The 17308-nt window shown below is 40.2% G+C and overlaps 1 protein-coding gene across 20 annotated transcripts in view; it reads right to left on the minus strand.

Annotated features, from left to right (window-relative positions):
• Cadps2 (Ca2+-dependent activator protein for secretion 2) overlaps positions 1–17308 on the minus strand; it is a 578403-nt gene that overhangs the window by 220553 nt on the left and 340542 nt on the right. For 19 of the 20 annotated variants that reach the window (XM_030255458.1, XM_006505111.2, XM_030255457.1 and 16 more), the window contains exon 8: positions 13433–13572. In XM_030255458.1, the coding sequence (XP_030111318.1) occupies positions 13433–13572 (140 nt within the window). Of the gene's footprint in view, positions 1–7265; positions 7321–12142; positions 12150–13431; positions 13573–17308 lie in introns of those variants that run through there. The other variant, XM_017321642.2, reaches the window with a different exon arrangement.

The following is a 17308-nucleotide window of genomic DNA, read 5'->3' on the forward strand; positions in this document are numbered from 1 at the left end:
GTACAAGCCTGCAATCCCACCAACAATGGAGGAGTGTTCCTCTTTCTCCACATCCTCGCCAGCATCTGCTGTCACCTGAATTTTTGGTCTTAGCCATTCTGACTGGTGTGAGATGGAATCTCAGGGTTGTCTTGATTTGCATTTCCTGATGATTAAGGATGTTGAACATTTTTTCAGGTGCTTCTCAGCCATTCAGTATTCCTCAGTTGAGAATTCTTTGTTGAGCTCTGTACTCCATTTTTTAATAGGGTTATTTGACTTTTTAGAGTCCATCTTCTTGAGTTCTTTGTGTACATTGTATATTAGTCCCCTATTGGATTTAGGATGGGTAAAGATCCTTTCCCAATCTATTTTTGGCCTTTTTGTCTTATTGACAGTGGCTTTTGCCTTACAGAAGCCTAGCAATTTTATGAGGTCCCATGTGTCGATTCTCGATCTTACAGCACAAGCCATTGCTGTCCTGTATAGGAATTTTCCCCCTCTGCCCATATCTTCGAGGCTTTTCCCCACTTTCTCCTCTATAAGTTTCACTGTCTTTGGTGTTCTGTAGAGTTCCTTGATCCGCTTAGATTTGAGCTTTTTACAAAGAAATAAGAATGGATCAGTTCTCATTCTCTACGTGATAACCGCCAGTTATGCCAGCACCATTTGTTGAAAATGCTGTCTTTTTTCAACTAGACAGTTTTAGCTCCTTTGTCAAAGATCAAGTGACCATAGGTGTGTGGGTTCATTTCTGGATCTTCAACTCTATTCCATTGATCTACCTGTCTGTTGCTGTACCAGTACTGTGCAGTTTTATCACAATTGCTCTGTAGTACAGCTTGAGGTCAGGCATGGTGATTCCCCCAGAGGTTCTTTTATCATTGAGAAGAGTTTCTGCTATCTTAGGTTTATTGTTATTCCAAATGAATTTGCAAATTGCCCTTTCTAACTCAGTGAAGAATTGAGTTGGAATTTTGATGGGGATTGCATTGAATCTGTGGATTGCTTTTGGCAAGATAGGCACTTTTACTATATTAATTCTGCCAACCCCTGAGCGTGGCAGATCTTTCTATCTTCTGAGATCTTCTTCGATTTCTTTCTTCAGAGACTTGAAGTTGTTATCATACAGATCTTTTACTTCCTTAGTTAGAGTCATGCCAAGGTATTTTATATTATTTGTGACAATTGTTAAGGGTGTTGTTTCCCTAATTTCTTTCTCAGCCTGTTTATTCTTTGTGTAGAGAAAAGCCACTGATTTGTTTGAGTTAGTTTTATATCCAGCTACTGCACTGAAGCTGTTTATCAAGTTTAAGAGTTCTCTGGTGGAATTTTTAGGATCACTTATATATACTATCATATCATCTGCAAATAGTGATATTTTGACTTCTTCCTTTCCAATTTGTATCCTCTTGATATGCTTTTGTTGTCTAATTGCTCTGGCTAGGACTTCGAGTACTATATTGAATAGGTAGGGAGAAAGTGCCTTGTCTAGTCCCTGATTTTAGTGGGATTGCTTCCAACTTCTCTCCATTTACTTTGATGTTGGCTACTGGTTTGCTGTAGATTGCTTTCATTATGTTTAGGTATGGGCCTTGAATTCCTGATCTTTCCAAGACTTTTATCATGAATGGGTATTTGATTTTGTCAAATGTTTTCTCAGCATCTAACGAGATGATCATGTGGTTTTTGTCTTTGAGTTTGTTTATATAGTGGATTATATTGATAGATTTCTGTATATTAAACAATCTCTGGAATGAAGACTACTTGACCATGATCGTTTTGATGTGTTCGTGGATTCAGTTAGCAAGAATTGTATTGAGTCTTTTTGCATCGATATTCATAAGGGAAATTGGTCTGAAGTTCTCTTTCTTTGTTGGGTCTTTATGTGGTTTAGGTATCAGAGTAATTGTGGCTTCATAGAATGAATTGGGTAGAGTACCTTCTCTTTCTATTTTGTGGAATAGTTTGAGGAAAATTGAAATTATGTCTTCTTTGAAGGTCTGATAAAACTCTGTACTAAACCCATCTGGTCCTGGGCTTTTTTTAGTTGGGAGACTATTAAAGATTGCTTCTATTTCTTTAGGGGATATGGGAGTGTTTAGGTCATTAATCTGATCCTGATTTAACTTTGGTACCTGGTATCTGTCTAGAAATTTGCCCATTTCATCCAGGTTTTTCAGTTTTTTTGAGTATAGCCTTTTGTAGTAGGATCTGATGATGTTTTGGATTTCCTCATGTTCTGTTGGTACGTCTGCCTTTTCATTTCTGATTTTGTTAATTAGGATACATTCCCTGTGCCATCTAGTTAGTCTGGCTAAGGGTTCATCTATCTTGTTGATTTTCTCAAAAAACTAGCTCCTGTTTTGGTTGATTCTTTGAATAGTTTTTTGTTTGTTTGTTTCCACTTGGTTTATTTCAGCCCTGAGTTTAAATATTTCCTGCCATCTTTTTGGGTGTGTTGGGGTATCCAGAACTCGCTGATGGTATCAAGTGGTCTTGGTCTCTGCTAGTAAGATTCTTTTGTTTTTTTTTTTTTAAATTTATTCATTTATTATATGTAAGTACACTGTACCTGTCTTCAGACACTCCAGAAGATGGCGCCAGATCTCGTTATGGGTGGGTATGAGCCACCATGTGGTTGCTGGGAATTGAACTCAGGACCTTTGGAAGAACAGTCAGTGCTCTTAACTGCTGAGCCATCTCTCCAGCCCTGTTAGTAAGATTATTACATTTGCCTTTTGCCATCTGGTAATCTCTCGTGATAGATGTTCTAGCTTTCTCTGGCTGGAGCTTTCTCCTCCTGTGATTCTGTTAGCCTCTGTTAGCACACCTGGGAGTCCAACTCTCTCCTGAGTCCCAGTGGTCTGAGCACTCTCTGTAGGCAAGTTCTCTTCTTGCAGGGAAGGTGCACAGAAATCTGGAGCTCAGATCCACCTCCTGAGTCCTGGGGCCAGAGCCCTCACTAGAGGTCTACTCTCCTCTGGCAGGGAAGGTGCCCAGGGATCTGGGTCTCAGCTCTGCCTCCTGGCTGAGGATGAAGGCCTGTCCAAGAAGCTCTGTTGCTTCTGCGACCACTGTGCTCTCCTGTATAGACTGGTCTCAGTGATCCCAAGATCCTTGGTGTGCTAGGGCCCACCAAGTTCGTGCCCAAGATGGCGCGGGGATGGATGCTGGTTGGGTGGATTTCCTGTGTCCCTGTTCCTGCTGGCACAAGACTCTCCAGGTTGTTTTGGAACAGATGTTGCGTTCCACTCACCAGTGATCCCAAGATCCTGGGTGTGCTAGGGCACTGGCAGTGTGGAGAGGTCTCTGGGGACCTTGGGACCCTTCGGTGAGTTCTAATATACACTTTGACTCACAGAAAATGTTGGTAAAACTTTAGCCTATAGTTGAAGACTATTTCACAGGAATGGCCCAGCTATAAATGTTGAAAGATAGTAGATATTAGAAACTTAGTTTTCCCATCAAATGTTAGCAAGAAGCTTTTAAAAAATACTCAATAAGTAAGCCTTGTAGAGAATACTAACTTAATGTTTTGAAAAAATATGTAATTTTATAATACAGTCTTTAGACTTATAGGCATAAAAATAAATATTCTAAAGAAACATCACTCTTCTGTGGCAAAATTATCTTGAGAGAAATGACAAAAATTATATTGTGGTGGTACCTATTAGACAGTACTAAATTTTAGAGGTTATATCTGATTAGTCAAGCTATATTTTTAGTTGGAACATAAAATAATTAAAAGCATAATTTCTGTATTATGTTCTTTCTTAGTAGAGGAAACGGTCATCTATGTGTTAATGACCTTTCCATGACAAAACATCTGAACTAATCAACTTAAAGGACTAAAGATCTATTCTAGTTCATAGTTTCAGACCATAGTCACGTGGCCTCATTGTTTTTGGTCATGTGGTAAGACAGTACACCGTGGTGGGGAATGCATACCATATCACACCAGATCACCTCTTGGAAGTCAGGAAGCAACGGGATCAGGCGAACAAAGAAGCAGCCAAGGAGAAGATGGGCCCTTTGGGGACAGATCCCCAATGACTTACTCCTCCCAAGTGGCCCTATTCCTATGCTTTCTACCATACATCATTCTAATGAACCCATCAGTGCTTTAATATACTAATGAACACAGAGCTCTCATGATCTAATAAGGACTGCCCCAATGCTTCATTTCTCACTCCTATTGTACTGGTCACCTAGTCTCTATTTTAGGAGCCTTTTTGGGAATATTACAAAATGAAGCCACGGCCATTTACCCCACAACTATTAGTGGCTAGGCAAATTTGAATGCTATATTTAAACATAGCTGCAGGATAAGGTTCCTAACTTCTAGAAATGATATGGAAAGTGACTCCGTAGGAAAGCATGCTCCAGAGGACAGATATATCCTGCTCACAACAACACAAGCTTTAAAAAACAAAACAACAAAGCTGATTCAAAGGAGAGCAAGCTGGGAGAAGAGGGATATGCTGAGGTGGAGAAGGGGTGGGGCAGGCCTCTGTAGAGATGGCCTTTTATAGGGACCTCATGGAAGAGAGAGTACATGAGGGTCAGCACTCTGCCGTCCCGGCAATGGCAAGGAGCTTTTGGAGCTTTAATCACAACAGCGCTAATCTCTCTCAGTAATTATTTTTATAAAATATTTATATCATAAAATTAGGATATTCAATTACATGAATGCCTTGGGTGCCATGGTAACAACAAAATAAAAGTCACTTAGCCATTAAATATTGAGTAAGCTGTTCAAGCTTATGGATGCCTCCTTAAGTGAAGAACTTAATAAAACTACAGGATAAAACAGAAAAATACTGAAGATGCCATTAAAAATCACGCTACTGGACTTGAGAACCTAGTGATCAACTATGTATCACACGAGTGGACAGATTTTAAAACATTTATAATTAACGTTCAGTGTTAATAATAACATATTCATGAAAATGGGAGAGAATTTAAGTGAATTTAAGTGAATTTAAGACCCAGGAGGGTCCCCACATGTTCAGTGGGGAAAGGGAGCGAGAAGTGGGGTAAGGGTTGTGGGATCAGGTGATCCAGATGGGGGCAGTTAGCAGGATGTCAAGTGAATAGGTAAAAAATTAAATTAAATGAAAACCACCAATCCTGTCTTTAGTGTCTAACAGTAGCAGTGCTATCCAGAACACTAGGAGCCTCCCTGCACTCCCCTAGTGTACTGCATGTAGTAGCTACTGCCTGTCTGCTGACATCGTGGCCAGTTCTACCATTGCCACTTTGCTGCTGAGAAAACCGATTTGCGAAGAGATTTATACATTTCCCAGAATTCTTAGGCTAACTGTAAGGCTCAGGTTCCTGAGACCAGAAGACATCTTAAACATTAACTGTCTACATACTCCAGGCTTACATCCAGGAATACGATCAGAACAGATTTCTCAGAATTTTAATAAACAGATCTTAATGAATTCTAACTAAGAGAATAAATACATTTTGAGTTAAAACTATATACTATATCACAAGATATTACAGAAAATCTACAGGAGCAAGAAGAGAAATTTCCACCACTAGTTTTGTTTGATTGTTCTGTTCTGTTCAGGGTAATATCCTTCTAAAGCTCATAGGTATCCATTCTTAATACTGAGAGTATAGTCAATTGAATAATACGATTTCAGAGTTTATATATAATAAAAACTTTTCATAGCCTTATAAAAGTTAATCTGCGTAACTCCTTTGCTTTACAAGAACTCAAATTCCCAAACTGTTCCCTTGTCCCCAGAGCCCTCTGTAGCCACTGTCCATCCCATGGACGTAGAATGAATTGAGCATGTACCTACAAGGATCAAAAGGACTTATACTGCATCATACATCTCTGGGACCAAGGAGCCTTCTGTCTTTTCTAGTCCACTGTCATCTTTCAAAAACAATGAAACTGAAGCCAAAAGATGATGTAGCAGCTTACATAAGCTAGTAACGGAACTGAGACCTGACCCCCAAGTGTACTGTATCCTGACCTAGTTTGGACCATACATAACTGGTATTGTATTGCCATCCATCTGGCCACCATGCAGACACACACACAAGATGCTTAATAAAAATAAATTCTATAGGCTTTCTACCTCTTCCACAATGCTTTGGCATTAAGTAAGCCCAAGACATTTATTGGACTGATAATTAATTATTCATGCTTTCAAACTTCCAGACATCATGTCAGTGTACACCACAAACTTTTTATTGTAAGGCTCCAATTTAGAAAATGAAAACAATTTCACTATAATTCTCTTTATTAGCTGTTTATAAAATTTAGTATCTACTCTTCCTCTATAAATCCACTTAACATCTCACATTAAGATGACATGTAACTATATACAAGTGCCTTTGAAAATAAAATAAAATGAGATTACATCCTTGTTTCATTATCCTTCTGAAAAGTAGTTAATATATCTGTGTGTCTATAAAAGGGCGTCTGAGAAAGGGATAATTATTAGTTGCATGAAACTGGTTATAATGCATGTCAAGTTCTTTCCCCTGAAAAATAATCTTAAATGAAATAATGAAAAGATGAAATTTGAGTCTAAGAGTAAACATTTATTGAAGGAGAGACCAGGAGAGCCATAACACATCAAAACCTTTGGCTTAATGATTGCCTTAGTGACCATTAAAGCTGCATCTAAAGGGTTTCTACCATTCCTATGTATTTGCTCCTAAATCTTAAAAATTGAAAATACTATTATTAATAATTTAATATGCAGAAGATGCTATGGACATTGAAGGTATCTGAGAAGAGAAACAGGTCATTGGCATATCCTCTCCATCACACTAATATGTGATAAATATGCTGTCTATTGAGGGCCACAGACTCTTTCCTTCTGTGGCTGTATATTGACAAGAAGTCAATCTGTTTGATAGTCTAGCAAACACTTGGCCAGAAGTTAAAGCAGTAGGGTATGCATGAAGTCAGAATAATCCAGACTAAGGTATTTGACCTGGGAAGGCAAAACACACACACACACACACACACACACACACACACACGAACGAAGGGAAATATGGCTGAACTATAATGGAACTTATAGAAATGTTATACTAAAAGTAGGATTATAATAAGAAATCAATTTCTTCTGGCAAATATCATACAGAAGAGTGATGCTTTCTGAAAGGTCTGGACCCACCAAGCAAATCTAGGCACTGTGCTGCTATCTTCCTAAGTAGCTGAAGGTTGCCCGTCTAAGTCAGATGTGGGCAACACCACTTTACCAGAAGACTTCTATCTCCCTTTGTGCAAATGTGATGCTTGCATGTTAAAGGTGTGCTGAAAGCTACATGCTGTGACATCCTGGGCTCAAAGCCTAAGGGCATCTCCTGTTAGGTAAGCATGGATGCTGGGCAGCCTGGAGTCCTGACAGGCATGGAATTAGAGCAGGGAAGGCTTTTATTCTCTTTTTCTGTCAGAAGCTGAGTTACTGCCTCCCGTGGACAGGGATGAGCCCACTGTCAGATACAGATTTATGATGTAAACTAAAGTGGACAATTTTATTTTTCACAATTTCAAAATATTGCAAACTATCTTGTACATTAGATAAATATCTAAGAAATCAATTATGATGCTGAACAAAGAGAAACTCTAGAACATATGGCTGAGGTTTTTACCTGGCTAATTATCAGGGATAAAAATCTTCTGTGGTTATATAACCAAGAGATTTCTATTTATTTTTATTAGAGAAGTGAGCAATAAGCTTTAACCAAACTTCTTTTTTTTTTAAATTTTTTATTAGATATTTTCTTCATTTACATTTCAAATGCTATCCCAAAAGTCCCCTATACCTTTCCCCTGCCCTGCTCCCCTACCCACTCACTCCCACTTCTTGGCCCTGGTGTTAACCTGTACTGGGGCATATAAAGTTTACAAGACCAAGGGGCCTCTCTTCCCAATGATGGCCCACTAGGCCATCTTCTGCTACATATGCAGCTAAAGACACGAGCTCCGGGGGTGGGGGTACTGGTTAGTTCATATTGTTGTTCCACCAATAGAGTTGCAGACCCCTTCAGCTCCTTAAGTGCTTTCTCTAGCTTCTCCATTGGGGGCCCTGTGTTCCACCCTATAGATGACTGTGAGCATCCACTTCTGTATTTGCCAGGCACTGGCATAGCCTCACAGGAGACAGCCATATCAGGGTCCTTTCAGCAAAATCTTGCTGGCATATGCAGTAGTGTCTGCGTTTTTATTTATTTTTTTATTATTTTTTAAATTAGGTATTTTCCTCATTTACATTTCCAATGCTATCCCAAAAGTCCCCCATACCTTCCCCCCACCCAATCCCCTACCCATCCACTCCCACTTTTTGGCCCTGGCGTTCCCCTGTACTGGGGCATATAAAGTTTGCAAGTCCAATGGGCCTCTCTCTTTCCAGTGATGGCGGGCTAGGCCATCTTTTGATACATATGCAGCTAGAGTCAAGAGCTCCGGGTACTTATTAGTTCATAATGTTGTTGCGTTTTTAACTAAACCTCTGACAGCTCACTGTTACAGTGCTTCTACATAAATCTGACAGGCAGTACAGTGGCCTTCTTCCTCCTTACTGAACGTAGCTTTACACTGTTACAGCCAGTCATGTCATTCACTAGTCCCATCTTACCTTACCTTTGTCTTTGTGAATAACCGGTGAACTAGGAAAGCCCTGTGCTTAAGCAAGGACGGAATTTCTGAGTTTCCAGTTAGTACTGCTGCTTCACCACTAGGCTATGCTAAAGTGACGTCCATTTGTTTGAGAACACTTAGACTCTCCAGCTATGTACAAAAGCGAAAAGGCCCGACTGAATGCTGACCACTGAAAATCTGGTGGATAATTCACTTCCCGTTTTGTCTTAGAGTAGTTGCTAGAATTAATTTCTATAAAAATAGTCCCCCAAAATACATGTACCCAGTATTTTTCTAATGATTCTTACAGAAATATCCAGTATGGCTTTAAAGAGGGGTGGCATAATTGGGCTTATTTTCTCCAAGTTAAAACACATGTCATTTGCACATAGTCCTGATTTAAGAAGGCAATAAAATGTAGCTACAGAGTGATTAGCTATCAGAATCAGGTACTTTAGGTCAGATATATTTTATTTTCTATATAAAAACCCACATACTTTTAAATATAGCATTTGAAAAACAAACATCACTTCCTATTTATAACTCCTTCTTTAATTCTCTATGAAGTACACAAATGCCATTTCCATTGCCTGTATTCATATTTATGTATACCCTTAACTGCACAGGGTAAGAGGTATATTCTTTGCAGACTCAAAGAAGACTAAACTTTATAGAATAGTTGGAGGTATACCTATGATGTAGATAATGCCACTGAAAAATACCCAATGAGGTGACTTGAGACATGGTACCAAAAGTAAACTGCTTGTGATGGTGTGCTCATAACCCCAGTGCTGGGGCGGGTGTAGACAGGCAGATCTCCAGAGACTGGTCAGTTAGTCTGCCTGACATGGAGAGTTCTAGGTCCAGTGAGAGACCTTGTCTTAAGCAAAACAAAACAACAAAGATCCTCCCTCCAAATCAACTAATCAACCAACCAGCCAAACAACCAACCAACCAACCAACCAACCAACCAATCAACCAAACCCAACCAAACTAAAACAAAGATCTTCCCTCCAAACCAACAAACTAGTCAACCAACCAAACCAAACCAAACCCCTCAAAACCCAACAATGGCAAGATAGAAAGCAACAGAGAAAACTTCTAACCTGACTTTGGCTTCCACATGTACACATAGGCACATGCACCTACATACACATGCATAACTATACCCTAATTAGGGCTGATCCATGAGCTGTCTAAATGAGATCAATAAAACAGAATGCATGGTAAGAGCCCTCACACACAAAGAAGAATTATTTGTTTCTATATTATTGAAAAGGGGGATAGGTATGAACCTATCAATACCAACACATCAGAGGATTCCTTTCAAAACATGACAACGCTCTGAAGGCAAAAAAAGCCTAAAACTCTCTAGCTATTGTTGAAGTCGTTTAACACGGTGCCATATTTTAAATGAATTAATTTCCAAGGCTGGCTTATCATTTGGTTGTATTATTCATTACTCATCTGTTAATTATCCAGTTTAGGATAACTTATTGAGAGGACACAACTCCATCTCAAGCAGATGCTGTGAACCCACTATATAAAATTGCATTAGTGTATGATCTAGGATGTAGGAGGGAAAAGGTTCAGTTCTCAGTTTCATTTTCAAATGTAATTGAGTAGAGTAAAATCCATGTAGGAAGCACCTTAGGAGATAATGTGTATAGTTAAGTTGTTGGTCAAATCTGATTTTTATGTATATAACTAGATGGAAGGAAAATATTTTGAATATTTAAATCTATTACCAAACAGGCACTTGAAGGAGCCATAGGAGATTCTCAAGAGTCTCCAACTGTTCCTGCTCATGGGGATCAACAGGTCTCACAACACTGCTGAACACTTTAAGGCTGCTTAGCTAATATTTCTCATATGAATATTAATTTTTTTACTGGCTCACTATTATGAAAAGTACTTTAATCTGGTAGATGAAAAGCATAAATATTTTCATTTCTAGAATTCATGCTATGAACTGCAGAGATATCTGAGGGGCCAGAAATGACTCCGAGTGCCTCCTCACAGTGGGAGGCACTGACTTATAAGACCAGGGCACAGAACACTCCTGGTTCCTTTGGCGATTCCCTGAGCTTTAAGAGTTAAACTTTCAAACTATGACATTATCCTCTTTATTTTCTCCCATCACTACCAAATTTGGGCAGACATTAATTGCAGAACCATTACGGAAATCTTGATTTAGTCAAATAAAAGAAATAAAAAAACAAAACCTTTTTTAAAATTTAGTTGTATATTTTATTTATTTACATTTCAAATGTTATCCCCTTTCCTGGTTTCCCGTCTGAAAAAACACCTGTCACATCGCTCCTCTCCCTGCTTCTATGAGGGTGCTCCCTCACCCACCCACTCCCACCTCCCCACCCTGGCATTCCTCTACACTGAGGCATCAAGCCTTCACAGGGCCTCTCCTCCCATTGATGCCCGACAAGGCCATTGCCACATATATGGCTGGAACCATGGGTTTCTCCATGTGTACTCTTTGGTTGGTGCTTTAGTCCCTGGGAACTCTGGGAGCTCTGGTTGGTTGATATTGCTGTTCTTCCTATGGGGTTGCAAATCCTTTTAGCTCCACAGTCAACAACTGGACTGAGCACAGCATCCTCAATGGAGGAGTTAGAAAAAACAAATTCGTATTTAATGTAAAGGAAAGACACCCCTATTCCACAGCTCCCTTACAATGCAGCTAGACTGAGCTCCCTGCTTTGAGTCTTTCTCCACTCGAAGGTTCTAGGGCACAGAGTGATTTCTTCTACTTGTGATCAGTGCTATAGAACTTGCTCATGTCTTACTTCATGTTCAGCCTTTGTCCCGGGCCTATTCAATCAGCTTCTGGACACGCTTATTTCTTATGGTATCATCCATGAAGAGAAAGAGATATACAGCAAAAAAAGAGAGAGAGAAGCATTCTAGTTCCTAGAACATGCTTCTCTCTCTCTTTTTTTATGTATGCTTTGATGTCTAATTTGAAACCCTGCTAGTCTCTAAGCACTTCAGATAAAGAGCGGTCTCTAGTCTCAGAGCTCTCCAGGCAAACTGCAGTGAACTTGTCACCACTAGCTAAAAGCCCTCTCAGAACTCTTGCCTTTGTAAGTGCTTGTCATATGACAGAAATGCCCTTCTTCCTCACTGGCCACCTGCTGACTTCCCCTTGACTTCAAATGTCAGATGTAGAGTGTGACTTCAACTAAGCTGCCCCAGATGAAACCAGCGATTATTCCCAACAGGTTCCCATTCCTACTTTATTGACTTTTTATTTATTTGTAATAATTTGCCACAATTATTTACACATGAGCGTACATCCCTTCCTTGCTTTTCATACAGGCGTATGATTTTGTCCCCTGGATGGATGCGGAGTTCTACAGTAAATCTCACAGGGACCAGGCAGCTGGACAAATTGAAGGCTTCTCAGTAGTGAGTTCCAGGATCTTCATCTATACTGAGTTGAATCACAACTAGACTTTCCTTTATAGTAACACATTAAAGATACCACATTGTAGCGTCCTGAATTCTAGTCCCTTTCTAAGAGACACAGGTAGATAAATATAGAGTTAAGCTGAGAAAATATAAAGGTTTGAAAGTTCATTTTATTTAAGAGTCGAGAGCTGGCTGTGGTGGCACATAACTTTAATCCCAGCACTCGGGAGGCAAAGGCTAAGGAATCTCTGTGAGTTCGAGGCCAGCCTGGTCTACAGAGTGAGTTCTAGAATAGCCATAGCTACACAGTGAGACTGTCTTGAAAACAAAACAACACAACAACAGCAAAAAGAGTTCAGACTTGGGTTCTGAGCTGGTTTCTTACCAGCACTGAAGAGAAAGAACCTTAGCAACCAGAACTGCTGTGATAGGCCAAGGCAGCGCCTGGGTGAGAAGCTATTCACGTATTCACCGCTTGGTTTCCAAGTACTCTTTCACTCCAGTACCGACTTAGTTTCCACCCACTTTTATACTAGATAAATCTCACATGCCTCCCATCAAAATGTGCCCATCCTTGTGGGTTATATCTGATGTAACCTTTAGCTTTTATATATTCTATGGAAGGTTAACCATTTCTAGAGACCTGAGCTCCAGCTATGATCACAGATGTATAGAAAAAAACATCTAAGGAATATTCTTCACAATCGGGATATGGCACGACGGCATGGCGGTTTAGAGTTTCCTCCATCTTGTATTCTTGCTGAGGCCGTTTTGGGTTTAACTAGAATTTGATTCCCTTGATGGATAATCCTGTGGGAATGACACAGTTCTGTTCTAGGACTAAGGCCAACATGCTTCGGTTAACTCTCCTTCGCTTCGGTTACACCGCCTGCTGTGGAAACCTCCCCTGCAGCTGCTGAATGACATAACAAGATGTGGTATCCGCCCCACTCCCACTCCCATCTTTAAAAGCACGTGTGGGGTGACACTTAGGTCCTGAGAAGCTGAGTATAGTCCCAGACAGCTGTATTAAAGACTTCCAAATGTCTATAAACTGTGTCTGAGTGGTTCCTTTTGGTGCATTCCCCATAATAAGGTGATATCATCCAAATCAATCCCCATAATAACATGATATCATCCAAATCAATAACCAATAACAAACACCATTCATTGCTATGACAGTTACATTAACTGAATTCCCATCCATACAGATGCTAAGAGATCTGCAACATAAGCAACTTACTTAGGTCAGTTTTTTGTTTGTTTGTTTGTTTGTTTGTTTGTTTGTTTGTTGAGAAAACTCCATGTGAATGTCTGATACCTTGGTTTCCCCCACAGACAGACAGAGGCGATAGACTGAAATGGAGTCCCCCGATTCGAGGGAAGAAGATTTTAAACACTCACCCACTATGCTTCATGTGTGCTGGTTTATCCATGCGCACTGCCAATTTGATCTTTAGGTCCGAGTCCTGACTGTTCTTGGGTACTGTCATTCGGTGTAACTCTGCTGACTTGGAGCTATTAGAAGTTGGGTATAACACCACCTATAAGCAACAAAAAAGAAAACCTCTGAGTATGACACAGAATCCCTAGGAATTGGAACCAAAATCTTCATGTGCATTATCCTACATGAAAAGAAGGTATTTATGCCCAAGTGTGTGTGTGTGTGTCTGTGTCTGTGTGTGTGTGATGGTCCCCGGTGCTCCCCCACCATAGCAGGCGGATTTTCCATGCAGATTTATTTGTTTTTGACAAGTATGCATTTTTGTATTATCACATAATGAGTGTTCTTTCTGTGTCACCTCATAATCAATTAATAGCACAATATGTGGCGTTTGAGCTGACAGTTGAAAACTACTTAATGGACACCTATAATTTCAACATTACCCGAAACAACTCAGGGCACAAAAGTTCAGAAGGAAAAATTCTTTGAAATTACAGAAGCAAACACAAAAAGCAAAACCAATTATCGAAGCTGTACAAATGTCTTGTATTTTAATATCTTCATTGTAAAATGGTATTAAACTCAATTACAGGTGGAGAGGAATGCTCATAACATGTTGTCACTTCAAGATTAGTGCTGAAGACTAATTCTGACTGCCTACTGTCAGAATTATAAAGATGGCATTATAACTGAAACAAAGTAATGTGCTAATCGAAGTACCAAATTAACCCGCGATTATCTGACAACACCTCACTTTCCTAAGAAGTCTGCTCCTCTGATGTCGCATGCCACATCAGGGAAGTCACCCTTCTCCCTTTCACACGGACTACACTCATTCTGAACGCAGCTATAGCTAAGATTTAGCAGCCATGCTGCAATAGGAGGGCTAGAGTCTGAGAGACAAAACAGGCACGAGGTGCAGCACACCATGACCTAAGACTCATCTGTATCCTAAAGCATCAGGAAATATATATGAATCCGAAGTTTAGATATAAGGTGAAAAATCATAAACAGACAGGTTAGTGAAAACCCTTTCAAAGCAAGAACAAAGGGTGTTTTGTATCCTCCAAAGCTGTATTTTTTTCAATCCTACATACAAGTGGATGTACTCAGGAAAAGCGTGCAAGCAGAGCTTTATTTTTCCCTAGGAAACACAGCATAACCATAAAATGTCTCAAATGATACTCAGCTTGCTAGTTTCTAACTGTACATACGATGCTGAGTCTTTGTTCTAAATTTGTGAAATTTAGAATGTCTACAGATTCCAGCATACCAATGACATCCAAGAAGAGGCTACAGGGCATTCTAGATGTTTTCAGAATTATGACCACACTCTAAAACCCATTCATTTCAACTGCTAGAATATCCAAGGAGATACTAAACAGTTTATTTTGAATAATAGAAAAAAAAACATGTGGGCAGCTTTTGGTTCAAAACAGTGGACAAAGAAATACCACAATCAAATAAGAGGAGACTTACAGACTAAGGCAGAGCGTCATTATAATATTCTGAGTAAGTCTGTTGTGCTTTCCCACATCCCCACTCTTCCTTTCTTAAAACATTAATTTGGGATAAGTTATTTGTAAGTTGTTTAATTCTTCCTTCTGTGTTTATAGAAAATGTCCCAATTTTAAATCACATTTTTTTTGGATGGGTACTTCTGACTGAAGTCAGCAGAAAGATTTATTGTTCAGCTTGCTCTTCAATGAATAACTTTTGTTTCATTTGTGAGGAACACAGTGAGATGGAAGGATGTGGGTGGCTAAGCAGCATGAAGAAGCTGGGGTCTTTGGTCCCAGAATGGCTAGCACTGTTAGTACCACTTTCCCCTTCTGCTATTCTGTCTCTAGACCAAGCAGTCAGGTACTGATTTTGTTAAATCTCGTAACGTATCTGTCACCATATGTTTTACTTGTTTGGTCATAAAAAGCACTGCTTGTGTTACATCCCCTCCAGATTCCTTTAAGCAAGGTGTCCTTTCCTCATTGTATGGCCTAAGCTCTTCTGTTGTGAATAAGCTGGCAGGAAGCCTGGAGGAATAGCTCAGCAGTAGAGTACCTGTCAAACGTGGACAAAGCCTGGAATTTCATTCCTAGCTCCACGGAAAGGAATGATTAGGACAGTAAACAAAGCTGGGAATGTTGGCTAGTGCCTATAATATCAGCATTTAAGAGGCAGAGTCAGGAAGATCATACCCACGTTGGAGGCTAGCCAGGACTACATAGGCAATTTCAGTCCAGACAGGTCTACACAGCAAGACCTTGCCTAAAGAAACAATACAAACACAACCCAAAACACATAAATGACCACAAAGCAAAGGACTTCATTGTGACAGACAGTTCTGTTGTCATTCCATATTCCTACCCTTTAGGGGCACTGGCCTCCTGATGTCAAAGCCCAGACTTGGCTTTTGTTTTTCTGGGCAAATGGTCAGTTAATGGTATAATCATTAATATGTGTAAAAATGAAGTCATGTTCATAGGACATATATGTTTTTAAGAGAAGTCCTGTGGGAAATGTCTCTGAATTATTTTAACACTGGTCTGCAAACAGTCCTTGGATTTCTGAACTGAATAAAAAGAGAGGTGTTCCTTGGGGGACTTTGTCATGAATATTTGTCATGAGCAAGAGGTGAACAAAGAAGAGGTTTCCAAGGTGCAGAGAGCTCTGAGGGCCACATGGAATATAGGGAAGAGTGGGTCTTTCCAGCCCACAGCACTGGTCTAACAAGGGGTCTCGACCACTTCCAGCAGAAGCAGTCTTCACAGAGCCTATTGGCTGAATTTGATTGCTGTTCCTGGACAGGCACTTCTTATTTTTTTCATCTTTCCTTTTTTTTTTTTAATTGATTATTTTATTTATTTACATTTCAAATGTTATCTCCTTTCCAGGTTTCCCCTCTATAAGACCCCTATTCCATCCCCCTCTCCTGCTTCTATGAGGGTGCTCTCCCATCCACCCATCCACTCTTACCTCACCACCTCACCCTAGTATTCCACTACATTGGAGGCATTGAACCTTCACAAGACCAAGGGCCTCTCCTCCCACTGATGCCAGATAAGGCCATCCTCTGCTATATATGCAGCTGGAGACATGGGTCTTTCCATGTGTACTTTTGGTTAGTGATTTAGTCCCTGGGTCTGGTTGGTTCATATTGTTGTTCTTATGGGGATGAGAACCTCTTCAGCTTCTTCAGTCCTTTCCCTAACTCATCATTTGGGGACCTTGTGCTCAGTCCAATGGTTGGCTGTGAGCATCCACATCTATATTTGTTTGGCAGAGTCTCTCAGGAGATAGTTATATCAGGCTCCTGTTAACAAGCACTTCTTGGCATCTGCCATAGTGTCTGGGTTTGGTGTCTGTATATGGGATGGATCTGCATGTAGTGCAGTCTCTGGATGGCCTTTCCTTCAGTCTCTGCTCCACACTTTGGTATGGCTCTCTTTTTCTTACTCTGCTGTCAGATAAGGTTTGTGCTAGGGGAGGGTAGAGTGGGAAGAGAAGGTATGGTAGCAGAATGGGCTTTTTCATGGGTTAATGTGCTTCCAGGAGCTATAAGGAACCCCCCTGTAGGTGTTGCACTGGATGAAATGAAGAGATGGGACTCTGCTATTTTCCCTGAGTGAAAATGAATGTCTCCCCTATGGGGCAGGTGGTGATGGTGATCATGGAGTTTTGTAGTAGCCAGAGGCTGAGCATGGTTGACCTGGTAACTCCACTGGGATTCATGCACTCACTAGCAGATAGCTACTGCCGGGGAGCAGCAGAGAGTCAAGCTTCCTGGCTTCTTTTGCATCTCAGTGTTAAAAGTCCTAGCTAATGACATGAACAAAGAG

Source organism: Mus musculus, chromosome 6, assembly GCF_000001635.26.
Source record: "Mus musculus strain C57BL/6J chromosome 6, GRCm38.p6 C57BL/6J".
NCBI classification, from domain to species: domain Eukaryota; kingdom Metazoa; phylum Chordata; class Mammalia; order Rodentia; family Muridae; genus Mus; species Mus musculus.